The sequence below is a fragment of the Dipodomys merriami genome, unplaced genomic scaffold (genome assembly GCF_024711535.1).
Source record: "Dipodomys merriami isolate MVZ:Mamm:240054 unplaced genomic scaffold, mDipMer1.0.p SCAF_8, whole genome shotgun sequence".
Taxonomy (NCBI): Eukaryota; Metazoa; Chordata; class Mammalia; order Rodentia; family Heteromyidae; genus Dipodomys; species Dipodomys merriami.
Window position 1 is genome coordinate 19,568,545 of NW_027206401.1, and position 20,594 is coordinate 19,589,138.

The 20,594-nt window shown below is 43.0% G+C and overlaps 1 protein-coding gene across 1 annotated transcript in view; it reads right to left on the minus strand.

Moving 5' to 3' along the window:
• Positions 1–302: 302 nt before the first annotated feature.
• Arfgef3 (ARFGEF family member 3) overlaps positions 303–20,594 on the minus strand; it is a 124,298-nt gene continuing 104,006 nt past the window's right edge. The window contains exons 29-34 of the mRNA XM_070010543.1: positions 19,938–20,052; positions 18,648–18,750; positions 18,286–18,417; positions 15,837–15,958; positions 12,980–14,210; positions 303–9,728 (exon numbers count right to left, since the gene is read on the minus strand). Of these exons, the coding sequence (XP_069866644.1) occupies positions 9,537–9,728; positions 12,980–14,210; positions 15,837–15,958; positions 18,286–18,417; positions 18,648–18,750; positions 19,938–20,052 (1,895 nt within the window). The 3' untranslated portion in view covers positions 303–9,536. The remainder of the gene's footprint in view (positions 9,729–12,979; positions 14,211–15,836; positions 15,959–18,285; positions 18,418–18,647; positions 18,751–19,937; positions 20,053–20,594) is intronic.

Here is a 20,594-nt window from a genome sequence, read left to right on the forward strand (position 1 = left end):
TGTTCCCATTATTGGAAGAAGTACTCTTCTAAAGGGGGGGGGGGGAAGAGGGAGAGGAGAAACAAGAGGAGAAAAGAGAGAGAAATAATGGTATATATTTCTTCAAAAAAAGTTTTCTAGACATATCCAAATGAGAGTAATTATGTCTGTTTTATAGGATTAGAAAGGGGTCCTTCACATTCAAATATAGGTAATGCCATGGACAGAAATCTAGTGCATTTGGTTGTATTCTGTAAACACAGGCTACTTGCATAAATTATTTAGATATACTTTTTAAGTAAAAAAATGCTTCACAGATTAGATTTTTGAATGCATTAGAATCTTTATTCTACAACACAAGCAACATAAATACAATATCTTTTAAAATATTTTCTCTTTAGAATTTTCATTTTTCACCTCAGATAAAATATACACAAAATACACTTGCAAGCTGGCGTACAGAGACCTGGGAAACACAATCTGACAGAGTATAGCAAAGCAAACAGGTATATTAACAAATAAAGGAGGGTGGTTTTCAGTTTGTTTTTCTGATGTAAATGTTATGGCTGATTAAGAAAAAAGGCAAAACAAAAGTTAATATGACAAGGCATTTGGAGTAAACAAAAATGCCTCCAGGCTCCTGGTAAGAGCAAATGCAAGGGAGATTTTTACATTTCACAGTAAAACAATGTACTGACTCAAATCATTATGGCTATACCAAGATACCAAGCTTCATTTATTTATAATTTTTAATGAAAATAAGTTGATTCTTTGGTATAATCAGGAAGGGCTCATCTTGCCCATTGGCTTTGTTTTGAATGGGAGATGGGTTTACTGTTTATAATGTAATTTAAGACCACTCTTCTTACAAAGCAGGAAAAAAACTGGCTCTGTCGCAAAATGGGTAGTGCATTGGACTTCTAGACAAAGCAGGAAAAATCGTTTTGAATAATAGCATTTTGGGGCATGATTAGGGCAATAACGTTTTATTTTTAGTTCTCTCCCCCTCCCCACACCAACATAAAACAAAGAAATGTAACTTTTCCCTTTAGGCACCACCATGCCCTCCCTACCTGGATACTTCTACCTCCCGTGTTTCAACTGTAGTGAAACCCAAGTTCCCAAAACATTCATCTTTATCTAGTCCTGCCGACTTAGTGGGAAACCAATTTTATCAGAGAGAAATCCTTCCAGCGAGAATCAGATGAAGGAGCTACAGAAGAGAATAGGACCAGAGAGCTTGCACATCATCCTGAGGTAACCATGGTGACCATTGGAGCTGGGAGCATCCGGGGCTTCCACCTCCCCAACTGAGAGGGAACCTAATCTTTGGCAGGTTGGTTCAAAACATTAGCTTTCAGATTCTCCTTCCCTTCTTGGCACCAGTTGATAAAACAGTTCGAAACAAAAATTATTCCCTAAAGATTTATTCTTTTTAATTTTTAAATTAGTCATGATTACAAGAACTAAATGAAATAGTTTTAAAAAATGATTGTGGGAAACAGTAAGGCAATGAAAAGACTTCAATGACTTCCATCTACATAGGCAAGGACTTGAATCCTTGATGCTATTTTCTGACCTTACTAATTCAGGTATCTAACATCATTATTTGCTAGTCATACAAGAGTCTAAATTAATTTAAACAATGTCAGAGTGCTTATCAAATAGAAGTCTTCAGAGAAATTCTATTGGATCAATAAGAATTATGTATAATTACACACTGTGTAATGAGGGATATTACCCTTAAATCATTCTTTTTATAGTACTTTTTCCTTTTTACCCCCTTCTTAATGGATTTTTATTCATCTACTTATATGTTTTTGAGATGAGAATCTCTCCATGTGGATCAGGCTAGCTTTGATCTCGTAGTACTATAACCTCAGTCTCTGAAGTACTTAAAATTACATTGATGGATTTTCATTGTGTTCGGGAGTTAAATTTAATTAAATTTCATATTATCAACTCCAATTCTTTATACTTTATATATTCTCTTTACTTTTTAAATAGAAAGTGAATTTCTAGAGTTAAAATAGAAATGAAAGCCCCATCTACACTTGCGTAATGACAATTTCACTGGATTCCCAAAGCTTAGGGAATCACTTTTATGATTTTCCCATAATTTGGAAGATAAGCTAATGAGGGTTCTTGTTTGTGTACATGTCTGCACAAACACAACATATTTACTAAAATGTTAAGTCAGGCATACCTATTCCTCAAAAGGGAGTTGGTTTATTTTCCAAATTTCCATGAAGCTATTAGGTAGATTCTTTACAGATATTTCTCTCTGTAGATATAGCTCTCTATATAGAGAAATATCTGTAAAAGTATAATTAAAACACTAATTCACACCAGAGATTTAAATGAATAATGGTAGTAGGACATGTTGTGTCCCATTATCTTGAAACACTGATATTTCAACGATCAATGCAGAGTATAAAACAACTTCAAGCAAGCAACTACTCAAAAGCCTCTGTCAGCCAGGAGCCAGGGTGTAATAGAGCTGACATGGAGACATCTCATCAAAACTATACGGAGAGAAGTACAAACTCTACATACTTAAATTTAAAATCACCTTCAATACAAGTCAAAGGGTCCACGTGATACAAAGAATCACTCAGAAAATCAATGTTTCTAAATACAAAGACAAGAAGCTTAGACTTACGTCACTGTTCCATAAAACGAATACATTCATTGTCTTCTAGCGTGTAAAAACCAAATGTTGGTATAATAAAACCGGAAACTGGGAAGATCAAACAGGAATGGTTCACGTTATCCAATAACAAGTTGTCTGCCCAAGAGGAAGTTCAGTTTTTCTCTAGTGCTTGATAAGTCAAGCTGAGGAAATGTTTTCAAGGCAATGGTTCTCTGTTTGGTCCTCAGAGCTGCGGCATTGGCCTCACCTAGGATCTTAGAAATGCAAATTTCCAGATGATTTAGAAAGTCTGGGCATGGGCCCAGAAAGCTGTGTTTTTGAACAAGCTCCACAGGTGATTCTGATGTATGCTAACGAATGAGAACCATTGTTCTTAAGACAAAAAAAACTAGACAACTATTGGTTAAGCCGCTGGAACAGGATCGAACTACAAACAACACTTAAGGTTGGAAAGGATGGAAAGATTACCATTGGAGGGATCCACTAGCACTTTGGTGAACTTTGATCACCAAGGGAGCCAGTGTTTCCTCCCTGGAACCCCTGCGCATTATCCAAAGCCACAAGGAAAAGATTTTGTAGTGACTTTTCTTCAATTGTTAAGCAGTGTTATTGTATATAAGGAAGTTGAACATTGTTCTCCACTGAGTTTCTTCTAGACAATCTCAGGGAATTATTATTATTATTGTCTTCAAAAGGTAATGTTGTGTTTTAGAAACTTAAATGATATTCTATTGCAAAATCTTAATGAAATTCTTAGTTACTTCAACATCAAACACAAAGACTACAATACAGCCAGAGAAGGGAGTTTTTAAACAAATATTCTTTCTAGATTGCTCCACTAATGAATAAAGGGAACTTTTTTTTTAAAGAAGGCATAATGATAAGTTGAATTCTTTACCAATTTTATAAGTCTTTCCCAATATCAAGCTCATGTTTTTGTTAAAAAGTGCTTACAAATGTTCTTTTGCTTCTCTAAGGCCACACTGGAACTGGCAAGGCTCATGGAAGTGGTACTCTAGCACATTTCAGTTTTGCCCTCAGCCTGCTGCAGGATTCTGGCATTTCAGCCTGTCTCCTTGTCTATACAACAGGTAGAGATGTTGAGGTGTGATGGCACATGGTTACTATGGATACTGTCCCGATGCCCTCAGTACCTGGACTTTTCATCATTCTTGTCTAGCCAGTTGCTTCCTTGTCAGAGAAATTCCATTTTGGAAAATGGTGATTGATTTGGCATGTCCTCAAACTCTGATGACGACCTGTAACTTTAGCACTTCTCAGAGAAACAAGCGAAGAGGCACTGGTGGCTACAGGGCACTTTGCTGATTAAATGGTATTTGTAAAGGTTTATGAATTATGCATGTTATTTTAGATTGCTATGTTTTTCTGTATTAATTGCTGGCCACGAGAAGTGATGTTCCACCATTTTTTCCCTGATTCTGTGAGTTTTTCATAGTAATACTCAATGCTCACTTTGAGATTCAAGTTTAGATTTTGATTTCCTTTATCTTTCAACTTCTAAAAATGAGTTGTGTGCAATCTATTTATCAACACATTGTTTTCAAGTCTTATTTTAAAATAAATCTCATAACATCCCAGACAGATCTGGACTATCAAGCAAATAATTATTTTATCAGCTTTGCTCCCTGAGACTTTCCTTTCATACTAGAGAGCTTATTATATGGACCTAGAGCCTGGTATCTAAGAAAGAGTATGGTCTTTGAGTCTAGTGACACTTCTTTTACAACCAACTTTGCCTTTCATTTGTGATCTCAACCCCTATGGTCCTGTAATCGCATATGAAAAAGAAATGAGGAAAATACTTCGTATTTTACCAGGTTATTGTAAGGAGGTCCAGGTCACAGACACTCGACATATCACCTTCTTGCTGTCACTTCTTACTGTTGTTATGGTTTCTAGACAAAGGTCTTCATTCTGTTTACTTTGATGGGACTGACACTGTATAAGCAGTATTGTGATATATTTGGGGGAGGTCAGGGTTATTTATTTGTAATGGCATTGTCTCCCTAGTAAGCCTATTACACTGTCTCCACTGCCTCTGTATAAGCGTTTTCCTGAAAGCAAACAAGAAGCCTAGTGATCATCAGACCAGGAAGTCTCAAGTCAAAATAATTTAAGTTCATTTGGATAAACTGTGACTGGACAACTGATTTAAATAAAATATTTGCTTCTCTTAAAAAATAATTTAAGATATGTGTGTCTATGTGTATGTGTGTGTGAGAGAGAGAGAGAAAGAGAGAGGGGGGGAGAGAGAGAGGGGGTGTGAGAGAGACAGAAAGACAGAGAGAGAGAGAAAGAGAGAGAGAAAGACAGAGAGAGGCTTGAACTCAGGGCCTTGTAATTCCTAAGCAGGCACTTTGTGCTGAGCCCCTCCTCCAGCTTCTTGTCCAAAGCTTGTGCCTAGACTACAATCTTCCTATTGATTGATTGATTGTTGTTTGTTTGAATCTGGAAAACTTTTCGGCCTCAGCTGGCCTGTAACAAGATCCTCTCAACCTCAGCCTCCCAAATGGTTAAGATGACTGACATGGCACCATGTGGTCATCTTCTGAATGAGTATGTTTGTGGGAGTGATCTTACCTATATACCTGGGCTGGCCGTAAACCCAAATCCTCATGATTCAGTCTCCAAAGAAGCAAGGATTGCAAATGTGGGTCCACCAACATCCAGCTTATTTAAAGTATTTTAATTTTTCCTGGGGCCTTACTGGCCAGTTATTAAATGGTCTAAGATTGGTAAAATATGTTACTATGGAAAAGGCTGGAATACAAGGGGAGAGAGGGTATGAGGAGGTGGCCTAACCAAGTTTTACAGCTCGTGTGTTGATGCAGGAGCTAGGCAGGGCTCTGTGAGCTGCCCATCCTCAATCCTGATGTTCTTAAGAGCAAGCAAGACTCTGGGAAAGAGTAAAGATACTTGGTCAGGTCCTTCCTTCACTGAAGACTTGGACTCTTTCAGAACTTGTTTCATGCTGTGACTTTACTAAAATGTAACAAGAGAAAAACCTCAACTTCTGGTCATATGTTGTTGGCAGTAAGCACAAGAAATACAAAAGCAATGTGTAAAATCTTGTTCTGCTTAGATTTGTGTCTATATAATATTAATAATGATTTTTAACTTCAAAAGGCAGCATAGATTTAGATCTTACTGCTATCTGAAAAGTGATGGTGAGGAGAAAAACACTTTGTATTTCTTTGTCAGTCATAGGGCTTGAACTCAGGGCTTGGGTGGCGTCCCTGAGCTTTTTTGCTCATGGCTAGCGCTCTACCACTTCCGAGCCACAGCTCCACTTCTGGTTTTCTGATTGTTAATTGTAGATAAGAGTCTCATGGACTTTCCTGCCCACGCTGGCTTCAAACCATAATCCTCAGGTCTCAGCCTTCTAAGTAGCTAGGATTATAGACATGAGCCACCAGTACCCAACAACACCTAGTAATTTTAAAGACTATGGGACAAAGTGAAGGAAGGCGGGGGTGGGGGGGTGGGGAGGGGAAGGATTTACTGTGACACTGGATGCTGGCCAGACATCAGAACAGTGAGTGGAACTGACAGAAAGTCTGGAAGGGTCATTCTACCATGAGTTGCTAATCACCCTCTTTCTTCTCCACTGGCAGGAGAATTCCATTGAAGTCCCCCTCACTAAAGACTGTTTTGTATCAAGAAGATTTCTTTCTGGAAATTGAAAATGTCCCTAGGAGGCTACTTTTCTGGTAGAAATCTGAGATGGACATGACATTAGTCAGCTCCAGGAGTGCACAGAACATCAGCTATGGCTCTGGGCTGAAGGGCAATGTGGGACTGGGACTGGGCTGGAGACCAGATCCTGAGAGGGGGACCAGGACCCCCTCACAAAACTGCAGGCTAAGGGTCTGGGGCGCTGCCTAATCGTCCTCTTAGTTTTTAAATTCACTTTTTTCTTGTGTGTATTGGGAATTGAACTAGGGCCTCACACATATTAACCAAGTACTCTATGTTTGGATTGTGTCTTCAGGCCTTTCATTTTTTCTCCCCACCCCTCACCCCCACCCCATAAAGGTGATGTACAGAGGGGTTGCAGTTACATAAGCCAAGTAATAAGTACATTTCTTTTTGAACAGTGTCATCTCTCCCCTCTTTTTTCTTTTTCATTTTTTGTCTGAGATAGGTTCATGTACCCTTTCTCTGGCTGACCTTGAGTTCAGCTTCCTCCTGCCTCCACTTTCTCATTAGCTGGGATTATAGGCACGGACCACCATTACTTGGATTATGTTTTCATTCTGTGTGTGTGTGTGTGTGTGTGTGTGTGTGTGTGTGTGTGTGTGTGTGTGTGTGTGTATGTGTGTGTGTGTAATAGTAGGGTTTGAACTCAGGGTCTCATTCTTAATAGACAGGTGTTCTACCATTTGACCCAAGCCACCACCACATTTACTATTGGGACCCGTAAGAATTAGAGTATTTGGACACACTATGAGGGAAACATAAGCTAGCCTTGGATCTCTTAACTGAGAATCTAGAAATCAGAATTCATTCTCCCATAGACATTAGTATACTTCTGGGACACTTTCATGAAAAATTGCTACATGGAAACAATTTTACAAACACTTGAATTCTATATATTGCTTTGCTGTATCTTTTAATCTCAGTAAATTGTAAATTGTACTCCCAGTAAAGTACTCCTAGGCTCACCAAGATGTGAACCTCAGAGAAACTATGAAAAGAAACAACAACATAAGCATGGGTGCTGCTTCTGTTGCAGGAGGGCATTGTGTGGAGACCTAATGCCATTTGTAGACAGAATAAGCTCGTTATCCTAATGATGAATTATCTTAAGAATAAATACTTGTGGTAGAGCACTTGTGTAGTATGTGTGAGGACCTGGCTTCAAGTCTCAGGCCTGCAAAAATGCAAAACAAATGGTTGGTCTGTTTCTACACTAAACTCACTACTTAATGAGTGAAAACTAAAGGCAAAGGAGTATCTTATAAAACTAGAAGTGTCCCTTAGATTCTGTAGTGATTTCTTAGATGGATTCCTTCTTGATCACCTAAAGAAGTCAGAGGACCCTTTCTTGCTCTTCACTTTGTAGATAGTTTGTAGACTGTTCTAAAGGAGGGCAAAGTGTATAACACTGGATAAAGGCCAATTTATTTTAAATCCTTACTTCAAGCTAAAGAATTGATGCTTCATTTTTAAAAGATGACCTGGGAATACATTTTTTAGGCACTGGAAAGTTACCGTATATGCTTTAGGAGTGAATTCTAGAATGTATGTAAGTGTGCTTGACAGAAAAGGTTCAACTATTATTACTGTGTAAGAAATAGAAAATATGTTATTGTACATGCTGAGGGAATAAATCAGTGGTAGAGCATGTATTTAAACATGTGTGAGGCCCTGGTTCAATCCTCAACAACTAATTATATATATATATGCATGTATGTATATATACATACACACATGCATGTATATATCCAGCCCAGTTACTCCCATATATACGTATGTATATATCTATACATATATACACATATATGCATATGTATATATACATATGTACACATCCCTCCACACATATACTACAATGTATTTCAAAATTATTTCTAATAACTTCTTTTCCTAAGGGAAAGAGCTACTTAAAATTTTGGTTTGAATAAAAAGGCTTAAAATATAGAGTAAATTTACTTGCTGGAGAGAAGTAGAAAAAAATTAGTTGTCTTAAAGTCCATTGTGTCCCCTCCCTTTTACTGTTAGTTTCTTCTGAGTCTAGAGCTTATATAACTGACACCTCAATTTCACAATTATGGTGTCAGATTTTAAGTTTTGCAACGATTCCATCTCAATCCCTTATCCCACCCCTTCCAGCCGTTTCTCTGGAACTTCTTGCTCCCTTCCCTGAGAAGTCTGCTCACTGGATGTGTTCCTTTCCTTCAAGGATAGTGGTAGAAAATAAATTGCATCTGAATATTTTATCATCTTAAAAGCCAAGTATTGTACCTTAACATCAGGATAACTGTGGGACATAGAAATGTGCAATGAAAGACTAAGGCACCATTTTTCTTTCCTTTCCTTGTCTGCTCTGGGAGCAGAAGCAGACTAATGAGACACACAGGGTAGATGGGCAGTCTTGTGTCTTTTCACAACAAATATGCCAGCCAATGTCACTGAGTGCCTGTGTCCAAGGCCTCATAAGCCACAGACTTAAAACCCCATAGGAAAGAATTTTCTTCCTTTAGAAACACAGACATAAAGGCACACCTGTACCTTACATGTGGGGAAGTTGGTAAATAGTAACTTGAAAATCTTAACAACTTAGAACAACATTGAAATGCTCTTGACTGTTTCATGATGAAAGTTGTTTCTTGATTATGACACTAATAATACGTTAGAGCTGTTTTCTTCCCAGCCAAACCCATAACCACTCTATAAATTTTCTCCCAGTTAATAATGTCTGACACTAAAGGTCTGAGTGTTTATGTATCAGCTTGACGTACCAGCAGATATTTTCACAGGGCTTGCATTTATTTTTAAACGATGGATCAAATGGATCAGTGTAGTGCTCTTAGAGGAGTGGTCCTAGAAAATGACCCATTTGGGGGCAACTTTGCAAGCAAAAGTACTTGGAAGTTAACTTCAGGATTTAGAAATGTATTGAGAAATGGTGATTCGTCTCTAGTAGTGTGCAAAATCAGATCATTTGTGTGACTGTATCACCTCAGTAGCCAGAACAGACTAAGGCTCATTGGTTACAGAGGGGTTGGAAAGGCTTGGTTTAACTAGGTTTCAGAAAATCAAGTTCTCTGAGATCTAGTTTCATTGGGGCTGGTGGTGGAGAAAATGCGATCAGTTGGGTTATGGCAGGCAGATTCTAACCCTTGCTCTCAAGTTTTCTTGAGGATGGACTCCAGGTCTTTCACACAATGATGTCATAGACACGGCCTACCCGACCCAGCCATTCCCTCACAGCCTGACGAACTCTGATGTCAGTCACGTGGCAGGTGAGCTGGCTGATGCATGGAAACACTGCTGGCTGGAGGGCAGTGAAGGTCTGGTCTGGAAGGATCTGAATCTGATTGAGAACTGTGAGCACCATGTTGGTCCATGCCTAAGAGAAAGGATTAGAGAGAATTGCTGACTGACTCACATTTCACTGAGCATTGTGGTTAAGTCCTGCCAGTTGGTGGGGTGGATTTCCTCAGGCTTTAATCCTTTCATGCACCTTTAGTTAAAGGTGGTTTTCACTTCACATACAGCAGGATGGTCAAAGACTCATAGCACATTCAATTGCTTGGATTAAAAACTCTGTTGCTTTCCCTATATTTTATAGGACATTAGATGCTTTTAATCAGTCATTTTTATAATAGCTAGATGACTTGGAAAAATGTTGCCTTAATTTAGGAAAACTTTAAAATCATTAAACAAAATGCTAATATATGAAAAAGCAATTTAGTATATGATTTGCCAGGAATCTTATTTGTTAAACAATGACCATACATCTTACCAAGCCTGGATACATTGTACTCATAACCTGACTTATGGAATCGTAACCTCTTTGTATAACTACTTAATAATATTAAACAATGCAAAAGACAATCTAGTCTTGTTTTCTTTCTTTCTTTTTTTTTTTTGCCAGCCCTGGGGCTTGAACTCAAGGCCTTGCTACTGTTCCTGGGCTTCTTTTACTTAAGGCTAGCATTCTACTACTTGAGCCACAGTGCCACTTGCAGCGTTTGCTGTTTATGTGGTACTGAGGAATCGAACCCAGGGCTTCATGCATGGTAGGCAAGCACTCTTCAAACTAAGACACATTCCCAGCTCTTGTTTGAAGTTTTGAGGATTCTTCATTCTGAAGTTTGGTTCTGTGTTCAAGATATTTCAGAGGAAAATAAGGCAACTTCTAAGATTCATGCTAATTTCAAAGTTATGTTCATACTAATACTATATTCTTATAGAAGTTCAAAGACACTGAGGGTCCCAGATCATCTTCTTTAATGATCATTATTAGCAGTAGTATTGGCAGAACTAGAGTTTGAACTCAGGGCCTCATGCTTGCAAAGGCAAATTAATCTACCAATTGAACCATGGCCTCAGACCTTTTTGCTTTCATTCTTTTTCAGCAAAGGCCTCACATTTTTTCCCCCAGGGCCAGCCTCAGACTACAACCCTCCTACCTAAGGCCTCCCTTATAGCTGGCATTACAGATGAACACAACCATGCCCAGTTCATTGGTTGAACGAGACTGGCCTTAAACCATGATCTTCCTGATCTCTGCCTCCTGAGTAGCTGGGATTGCAGTTGTGAGCATTGTGTCTGGTCCCGATCTTTGGATATATGTACTATGTTTTTGAGAGGAACCTCTAATTTAAAATGAATATTTGGATTATTTTCAAAAGACTTTCTCCAGATGCTTCCATTTCTGTTTTCCTATTTCATCTATTCTCAAATGGAACAAGCCACACCCACATTATTTTCCTCTCATACTCACTTTTGATGAGCCACAGGATTACAAATATCAAATACAGGAAGGAGCAGGCACATTCAAAACCCCCTGAAGAGGGAGAATCTTCACATGCTCCGCTGGGTTAGAAAGACTGGAGGTGAGAACAACTCCCTGCAATCACCACCTAGTAATATTTAGTCATGCTTTAGAACTGTGGACTGCTTCCAGTGCTGACTCATTTATGTATTTATTTCTTTCTTTACATATTGCCATGCTGGGGCTTGAAGTCAGGGCCTAGGCACTGTCCCTGAACTTTTTGGCTCACGGCTAGCACTCTATCAATTGAGTCACAACTCCACTTCCAACATTTTTGCTAGTTAATTAGAGATAAGACTATTATGGACTTTCCTGCCCTGGTTGGCTTTGAACCTTGATCCTCAGATCTCCACCTTCTGAGCAGCTAGGTGTGAGCCACAAGTGCCTGGTGAAAGATCGTCTGTTGAATGAGCGTTAGTGTTTAACTGTACTGGTGGGCTCCGCATTCTCAGTAATGCCTGCTCCACCAGAGAAACTTAGTTTTTGAAGTTGTTGGAGAATGAAATTTGTTCCCCACTGTTAAATTGGTCCAGACAGATACTACAGCTTAAGTAAGCTCAGGCCATCCTCTGACTTTGCAGTTCATGTTCTGTACCCTCCCTCCACCTCTCCCCCCACCTCCCATCTGGTTTCTACTGGATCTTTGAATGCAGACACAAGCCCTGCAATGGAGACCCATCAGGAACTTGCCACAGGGATCCTGTCTGCATGATGAGGTCCTGTCTGCATGAGGGGGTCCTGTCTGTATCCTGGGGTCCTGTCTGTATCCTGGGGTCCTGTCTGCATCCTGGAGTTCTGCCTGCATCCTGGGGTCCTGCATCCTGGAGTCCTGTCTGCATCCTGGAGTTCTGCCTGCATCCTGGGGTCCTGCATCCTGGGGTCCTGTCTGCATCCTGGGGTCCTGTCTGCATCCTGGGGGCCTGCCTGCATCCTGGGGTCCTGTCTGTATCCTGGGGTCCTGCCTGCATCCTGGGGTCCTGCTTGCATCCTAGGGTCCTGTCTACATGGAATCCTGTCTGCATGAGGGGGTCCTGCCTGCATCCTGGGGTCCTGCTTGCATCCTGGGGTCCTGTCTGCATGAGGGGGTCCTGCCTGCATCCTGGGGTCCTGCCTGCATCCTGGGGTCCTGTCTGTATCCTGGGGTCCTGTCTGTATCCTGGGGTCCTGCCTGCATCCTGGGGTCCTGCCTGCATCCTGGGGTCCTGCTTGCATCCTGGGGTCCTGCCTGCATCCTGGGGTCCTGCCTGCATCCTGGGGTCCTGTCTGCATCCTGGGGTCCTGTCTGCATGAGGGGGTCCTGCCTGCATCCTGGGGTCCTGCCTGCATCCTGGGGTCCTGTCTGTATCCTGGGGTCCTGTCTGTATCCTGGGGTCCTGCCTGCATCCTGGGGTCCTGCCTGCATCCTGGGGTCCTGTCTGCATCCTGGGGTCCTGCTTGCATCCTGGGGTCCTGCTTGCATCCTGGGGTCCTGCCTGCATCCTGGGGTCCTGCCTGCATCCTGGGGTCCTGCTTGCATCCTGGGGTCCTGCTTGCATCCTGGGGTCCTGTCTGCATCCTGGGGTCCTGTCTGCATGAGGGGGTCCTGCCTGCATCCTGGGGTCCTGCTTGCATCCTGGGGTCCTGTCTGCATCCTGGGGTCCTGTCTGTATCCTGGGGTCCTGCCTGCATCCTGGGGTCCTGCCTGCATCCTGGGGTCCTGCTTGCATCCTGGGGTCCTGCTTGCATCCTGGGGTCTGGTCTACATGGAGTCCTGTCTGCATGAGGGGGTCCTGTCTGCACCCGAGGGGCCTGCCTGCATCCCCAGGCCTGCAGGGACCTACCTGGATCTGGGTTTCTGCATCTCTCACGGAGACGCTCAGTGAGCTCCCGGTGGAGCCCGAGCGAGGCCTCTTCTCCTGTCGCAGCAGCTCGGGCCCAGCACTGAAGGAATGGCGCATCTGTCCTTGGTCCATCAGATGCTGGGGTCTCTGGAGCAGCGGGGAGTCCGGGACCCGGGGTCCCAGGGGCTCTCCCTTCTTATCCCCCTTGACTTCCTTGGGGAAGGTGGGCAGATTGTGCTGCTGCTGCTTCCTCTTCTTGTATTCCGTCATCAACTTGGAAATGGTCTTGTCGGCCGCCATGGTGTAAATTTTATTCCCGGCATTCTCCCACCACTCCTTCTTGCGGCCAGGACTCTTCTTCTCCACCTTGGGGCTGAGCGGCGGCATCCGCAGGTCCCCGCCGCCCAGCCTGAGGCTCGCAGGCTCGCCCGGGGGCTCCCGGGGCTGGCTGCGGTCATCCTCCGAAGGCGTGTCCTTGCCCGAGAAGCCCTCGGTGCCGGTGGACGGGGTGGACGACTCGGACTGGAAGGAGGGCAGGATGAAGAAGGGGTCGCTCTTGAAGAGCGGCGGCTCCTCCAGGCTGCTCTCCAGGTCCAGGTGCATCTGGATGTAGTGGTTACACAGCTCCATGCACAGCTTGTGCAGACGCTTGACCAGCCACACCCAGTCGGCGTTGCTCACGGGCTGCACGCTGAGGGAGGGCAGGCGCGCGCGCCAGCGCCTTTTCTCCTTGCCCCGTGGGGGGCTCACCTGGGCGGTCTCCTCGAAGATGTCTTCATCCTCCGAGGAGCACTGCTGGGAGGAATCCGAGCTTCTCTCCTCGTCCTCAAACAGCACCTTCTTCACCTGCTCGGCCGTGATGGCCTCTTGGTTGGTGAGCACTGCGCACACCAGCGCGTGGAAGTAAATGTTGAAGCTCATGGCGGACTGGCGGTAGAGGTTGGCGGCGCCCCCGATGCCAGATACCTTCTTCAGCAGGCACTTGAGTCCTGGGCTCGTGTCAAAATCCCGGGCTGTCCTGTAGGAGTCCAGCAGCAGGTCAAAGATGACAGCCAAGTTCTGCATGGAGATGTATCTGAGGAAGCCTGCCAGCTTGGTGTCTGGCACTTGGATGGATTTTTCCTCTCCAGGTGAAGGACCTTTGACAAATTCTTCTAACAGGATGTCGTACAGGTTCTGCAGTAACACTTGATGCGACAGCAAGCTCACCACGATCTCCCTGAAAGAAACGCTGAGAACGCCAACAAAGGGGGCTCGTGACTCCCATCTACCTCTGATGCTTTGAAATTCTAAACTAAATAGCTGTGTCAATATCTCCCCGCCCCCCCCCCCCAAAGGAGCCAACTTCCACTTTAATCACAACTTGTAGAATCCTTGGTACATACATACATATATATATACATCCACACATATACATATATACATACATATATGCATACACACACATATAAATCCTGAAAGCCTAAAATGTAAGTCAGGCTGCTAATTTGACATCATCAAACCTTAGGAAACACATATAAGAGTCTTATAAACATGTTAAAACTGAGTATACTTATGGGACCTAACACATGTCACTTTCTTTCATAGTTAGGAGTTAATAAGCTATCAAATCAGGACAGTAAGAAATTCTTTCCATGTTAAGTGGGTTTCCCCCTACCTTCTACCCTTTTCTCTTAATCCCAAAGCATTTTGCAACCAATTGAAATTTGGCTCTGCTACCAAACTGGTTTCTCTAAGATTAAGTGTTCATGTGCCAGGTGCACATTGATCAATCTTCAATGTGCCCAGAATGTGTAAGAGAAGAGTGTCAAACACTTATGAAGAGTTAATGCTGTGGGTATAGTAAGGCCAGCATGGGCAAGTCAGGGAATGAGTTGATAATTAACATCTTTCTAAAACAAATCTAGGTGAGAAAACAACATTGCCTGATGAAAATTCCCTGATGATGGGGCCTGGGCTCCTTCACCAGTGGTGAAGTCATTTGGGTTTCCCAAAATGGCCCTCAGGAGAGAAGGTAGACACTAGGCCTACTCATTTCTAATCAGAGCATGGCCTAGGGAAGGGAGTTTTAGATGTAAATGTTAGAGTGCCAAGCGATTTGACCTCCTCAGTTTTGTGAATTCTTTTTTCTTTTTCAGTGCAGGTACCTGGACTAGAACTCAGGGCATGGATGCTGTTTCTTAGATTTTTTTACTCAAGGCTGGAACTTGAGCTACACCTCTGCTTGTGGCTTTTTGTGGTTAATTGGCAATATGATTCTCACAAACTTTCCTGCTTGGGCTAGCTTCAAACCTATGTCTTCAAATCTCAGACTCCTGAGTAGGTAGGATTATAGTTGTGAGCTGCCAGTGCCTAGTGACCAATAATATTTTTAAAGGACTCTATCATATATGCTTTTAAGAGCCGGGTTCTATCCTCTTCACATCTGAGTCATAATCCTGGGTACCTCGGAATTTGACTGCATTTGGAGAAAGGGGCTCTAAAAGTAAAAATTAGTCAATAGGGTCTATCTTAAGCAACTATGACTGCTGTCTTTAAAAGAAGAGGAAATCTGAACACACTGAAAGCGATTGTAAAGGAAAGATATCAAAAGAAACTCTGCCTGTAGTTTAATCTCTGATTTCTGGCTCTGATCTCTCTGCTATTTATTCCCCATCCTGTAGTACTTTGTTATAGCAGCTTTTACAAACCTGTTCATATAGAATGTGGGGAATTTTGTTATAAGGTTGACCACTTTCATGACATTTGTTGTTAAGTGATTCCAACACGTTTGCTCTGTTCTTGGCCAAAGCATGGATGAAAATAAGCAAGAACCGAGAATGACTGACTTTCTTCCTTATCTGCTCTTTGTGCATACCTTTTCTTGGTATGTCCATTTGGCTTCTCATCAGGAGGCAGCTCGATGATGAGCTGGCAGGACTGAGCGTGATCAAAGTTGTTTGGAGTCTTTGGGGAGCACTGAGTGTCTAGCATGAACACCTGCAAGAGTGTACCGAGGAACAGTCAGAAATGCTCGTCCTAGCTGGATAGTCCTGGACTAGAGGCTTATTCTCATTTCCTTACCTAAAAAAATGGAGATGATATTGGTTTCTTACCTAGCATATTTGTTGAATTAAATAAGTAGATATGTGGGTACTACATACACAGATCATTAGAGCAGGGTAAAAAATGTTGACTGTTGACTCCATGCTAACAATATCACAACTTCCCTTCCCCGGCAGGCTTCGTAGTGTGATTCTCAGATCTCAGCCTTTTGAATAGCTAGGATCACGGGAGTGAGCCAACAGTGACCAGCTTCTAAGCCAGTCTTGCTGCTGGAAGGGGCTTCCCCTTTTGTTTACGACATTTCCTCTCCTCAGCTTCTGTGGACTGGGGACACATTCCTTTGCTTCAGACCCTGCAGAGTCACCACACCCCGGGATGTTAGGAACCAGGCTCTAGAAGGGGTGAGAAGCCCATAGCAGCAAGTTCTTGTTCTTCTACCGGAGCCCTTGAGAAGTCAACTCTGCCCAGGAAACTTTCCAGCCCCCCAGTGTGGGAGGGGCTGGGTCCCTAATATTGATATTTGGGAGATCTAAGGTTATCATTGTGTGGAGGAGGACATTTTATTAAGGCTTCAAGCAGATCTAGAGAAAAGGAGCCTTTTGTATGGAACTTCTAAGTCACTTTGTATTTTCAAATTGAATTCAATGCTGACAGTATATATACATTTGTCCTTTTTTGATTTTTTTTCAGTTGTGGGGCTTGAACTCAGGACTTAGGCGCTGTCCCTGAGCTCAAGGCTAGAGCTCTATCACTTTGAGCCACAGCACCACTTCTGGTCTTTGAGTGGTTCACTGGAGATAAAAGTCTCACAGGGACTTTTCTGCCTGGGTTGGCTTTGAACCGTGATCCTCAGATCTCAGCCTTCTGAGTACCTAGGATTACAGGCCTGAGCCACCGGCACTTGGCTGCATTTGTGAAATAAGTTTCCTATGCTAAACTCAGGATCCTCCCTCATGGTTGTCCTGCTGCTTATGAAGATACAAGTCAAACATGTGATCACGGGATCAGCCAGCCCATGGTTGCTGGGAATTTCATTTCATGAAAAGTTTCATTTTTTGCTATTATAAATAGCATTGTGATGAATACATATGAACTTAGGGATGATATTTACTTACACTGTAGCTGCATACTTAGGGAGATATTTGTAGCTTGTGATAATATTCTATGACCTGTGATTCAGTAAGCCAACAGACACATACTAAGTGAACACATACTTCTATACCAGAGAACCATATAGAATTTATTCTCCGCAACTTAGGAGGATACAACCCAACATTTATGACCTTTTTTTGGGTTGTTGTTGGTCATGGGGCTTGAACTAAGGGCCTGGGCACTGTTCCTGAGTTTTGTTTTTTGTTTTTTTGCTCAAGGCTAGTTAGTGTTCTACCACTTTGAACTGCAGCTCTACTTCCAGTTTTTAGGCAGTTAGTTGGAGATGAGAGTCTCTTGGCCTTTCCTGCCTGGGCTGACTTTGAACCACAGTCCTCAGATCTCAGGCTCCTGAGTAGCTAGGATTGTGGGTGTGAGCCACTAGTGCCTAGCCATTTGTGACCTTTTATATGCACCTCAAAAAGAAAGAGGTATCAGTTAATGATGGCTCCTGAACAGTTGAGTACATTTTCATGATTAGGTACATTCAACTCAAAATTAGGAAGCCATTTTTAAGTGTTAGTCTGGGTTCTGGATAGAAAATCATTAACAACAACAAATCAAATACATTCTGTCATCCTTAGGCAAAGTATAGTTTAGCTGTAAATACTTTGTAGCCTAGACAAGTTAGACATGTAGTCTTGGGGGCTCAAAGACTTTGGTTGGGGACTGGGAAGGTGGCTCAGTGGTAGAGTGCTTGCCTTGCATGCATGAGGCCCTGGATTCGATTCCTCAGCAAAAAGAAAAAAGCTGGAAGTGCGCTGTGGCTCAAGTGGTAGAGCGCTAGCCTTGAGCTGAAGAGCTGAGGGACAGCGCCCAGGCCCAGTGTTCCGGCCCTATGACCAGACCCCCCCAAAAAAACTAAAAAAAAAAAGACTCTGGTTGATGTGGGTACTAGAGTTGGCCATGGCTGATCATGGGCCAGCCCCAGTAAGGAGTGATGCTACTGACTGGGGTAAAGTCATTGCGGGGAAAGCACAGTGTAGGCAAGAGGTCAGAGTCTGGAGGCATACATCCTTGCATAAGGGAAAGAAAGGCAGTTTGGTCATGCAGGACCTCCAGAACTCCCAGCATGCACCTGGGGCCCCCAACACCCAACCAGCAGCCCTTACCTGCTGGGCCATGGCTCGGATGCGCCAGTACTCAGCCTCAGCACTGGGGGAAGAGGATGGGGCTGCCACTCGCACCTGGCAGCCTTCCCCGCTGAAGCTCTCCGTGCCACTGTGGAAGCAGCCCAGCAGGTCCTAGGGGAAACAGCAGGTGGTCACTGGGGTATCCTGGCTCACAGTGCCAGGCCCAGTCTGGGATCAGGCATTGCCACTGGGCCTGGGACAAAAGCAGTGACCCACCAAATTCTTTCTCATCCTCTTCAAGGTTCGTGTGAGGCGGCAGGGAACGTGTAGGTGCCTACCTGGATGGCGCCTCAGGGGGCAGGGAAGAAGAGAAACACGGGGGCTTTCTCCTCCCAGTTTACCTTCACTGGCTTGAGGGTGGCAGAGAAGGCATCCTGCAGGGCACAGCAGGCCAGCCGCCACATCTCCTCAGTGAACACTGGGCCCGCTGTCACCAGCACGTACCTGCCACGACAGCCAGACACTTGTGTTCCCACAGGTGTGGGGACCTTACGGACACTTGCACACATTGATTCTGTAGTTGCCTGCTGACAGTGTCTGTCTTGTCATGCTTGCCTTTCTTCTGCTGGTGTTAAATGGTCAAGACACTCTTCTCTTTTCCTTTCTCTCCCTCCCTCCCTCCCTTCCTTCTTCCTTCCTTCCTTCCTTTCCTTCCTTCCTGCCTTCTTTCTTCCTTCCTTTTCCCTCCCTCCCTTCCCCCTCTCCTTCCTTCCTTCCTTCCTTCCTTTCCTTCCTTCCTTGTCCTGGGATCTGAACTCAGGGCCTTATACTTGCTAGGCAGGCAGTCTACCAACTGAGCTATACCTCCAACCACTTTAAATTTGTTTTCTGTTCTGGAGCTGGTCTGACTGTGATCCTCCTATTTCTATCTACAGAGCAGGTGGGTTTAACACACCTGGTTCAAGATACTATTTTCTAAAGCATTTTAACAGAAATACCAATGGATCCCCATTGCAAACATGCTGATATTCAAATTTGGGCTTATACAAGGGTACATATTCTGTACTAATTCTTCCATTCAATTCATTAAAAATGATTTCTCTACAGATAATAAACAAGTCTGCCCATTGTCAGTCCTCATGCTTATTTCTGTGCATCTATTCATTTCCAACTTGGAAAGTCCCTATGGAAAGTGTGCTCACTGACTATTAATTAGAATGAAGCTCTTATAGACTCCTCCTCCTCCTCCTCCTCCCCCCACTATTATGCTTTGCCATTTACTCCTCATTGTTGTAATTTCTTCACGTGATCCTCCCTCTGCTCCCTTCTTTTTTGACACATTCTTGCTAACTAGCCCAAACCTGCCTTAATCTCATGATCTCCCTGCCTCTACCTCCTGAGTGCTGGGATTATAGTCATGTACCACCACACCTGGATAACCTGTTACTCTGAATGGTCCATAAACTTCAGAATGTAGATGTTCATTTATGTTACTTTCCATACTCCATATCTTTATTACCCAAGGAATATTTGCTGAAATGAATTATTACAACTTAGTAATTTTTACTTCCTAATGTCATTTTTACTTATAAAAACCATCTAAAAAGTTGCTACAACTAATGATAATTTAATTTCCTTGGATGTCACCATAAAATTCCCAATCAGTAAAGTGCCAGGAACCTCTTTCTCACCGAATGCAGGAGCAGCCCACTCGGGAGATGGTTTCTGTGGGTTTGGCCACACAGGCCACCAGCAACTCAAACAAGTCCTTTAGCATGGTGTTGATCATGCCCTCATATCTGATGTCTGTGGGAAGAAGAAAGATCTGAATCTTAGAGCTCTAGGGAGAAGGGAAGGATAGAAATGACCATCTAGAGTAGAAGATGAACACCTGAGCCATGGAAAAATAAAGGAAAAAAACCCAGAACAATGAGAGAAATGGCAACACTGGAAACCCTTGGAAAGCAACATTTTTCTTGGATTTTTATCAAATTTTCATTTTGTTTCATACACAGGACAAGACAAAATACGTGACTTGCTTCTGTCTGTCATATATTTTTCAGAGATAAGCATGTGATTAATTTACTTAAATAGAACAGAATAGGCCATTTAGCCTGCATATTAGCTGGGACAAAATTTAAATTCTTTTTTTCTAATAAAGATATATTAAGCATACTTTCCTTATTCCTGATAAATGAATTGAACTGAATTAAATGGTTGTGGGAAAACTTCTTAGGGCTGGTCAATTTGGCTTCTGTTTGCATTCTAGTCCCAGACTCCAGGAAAGTAGACTTCCCACAAGCATATCTGGCTTTCTCAGTTCAAGGACTGTCCAGGTGATGCCCCAG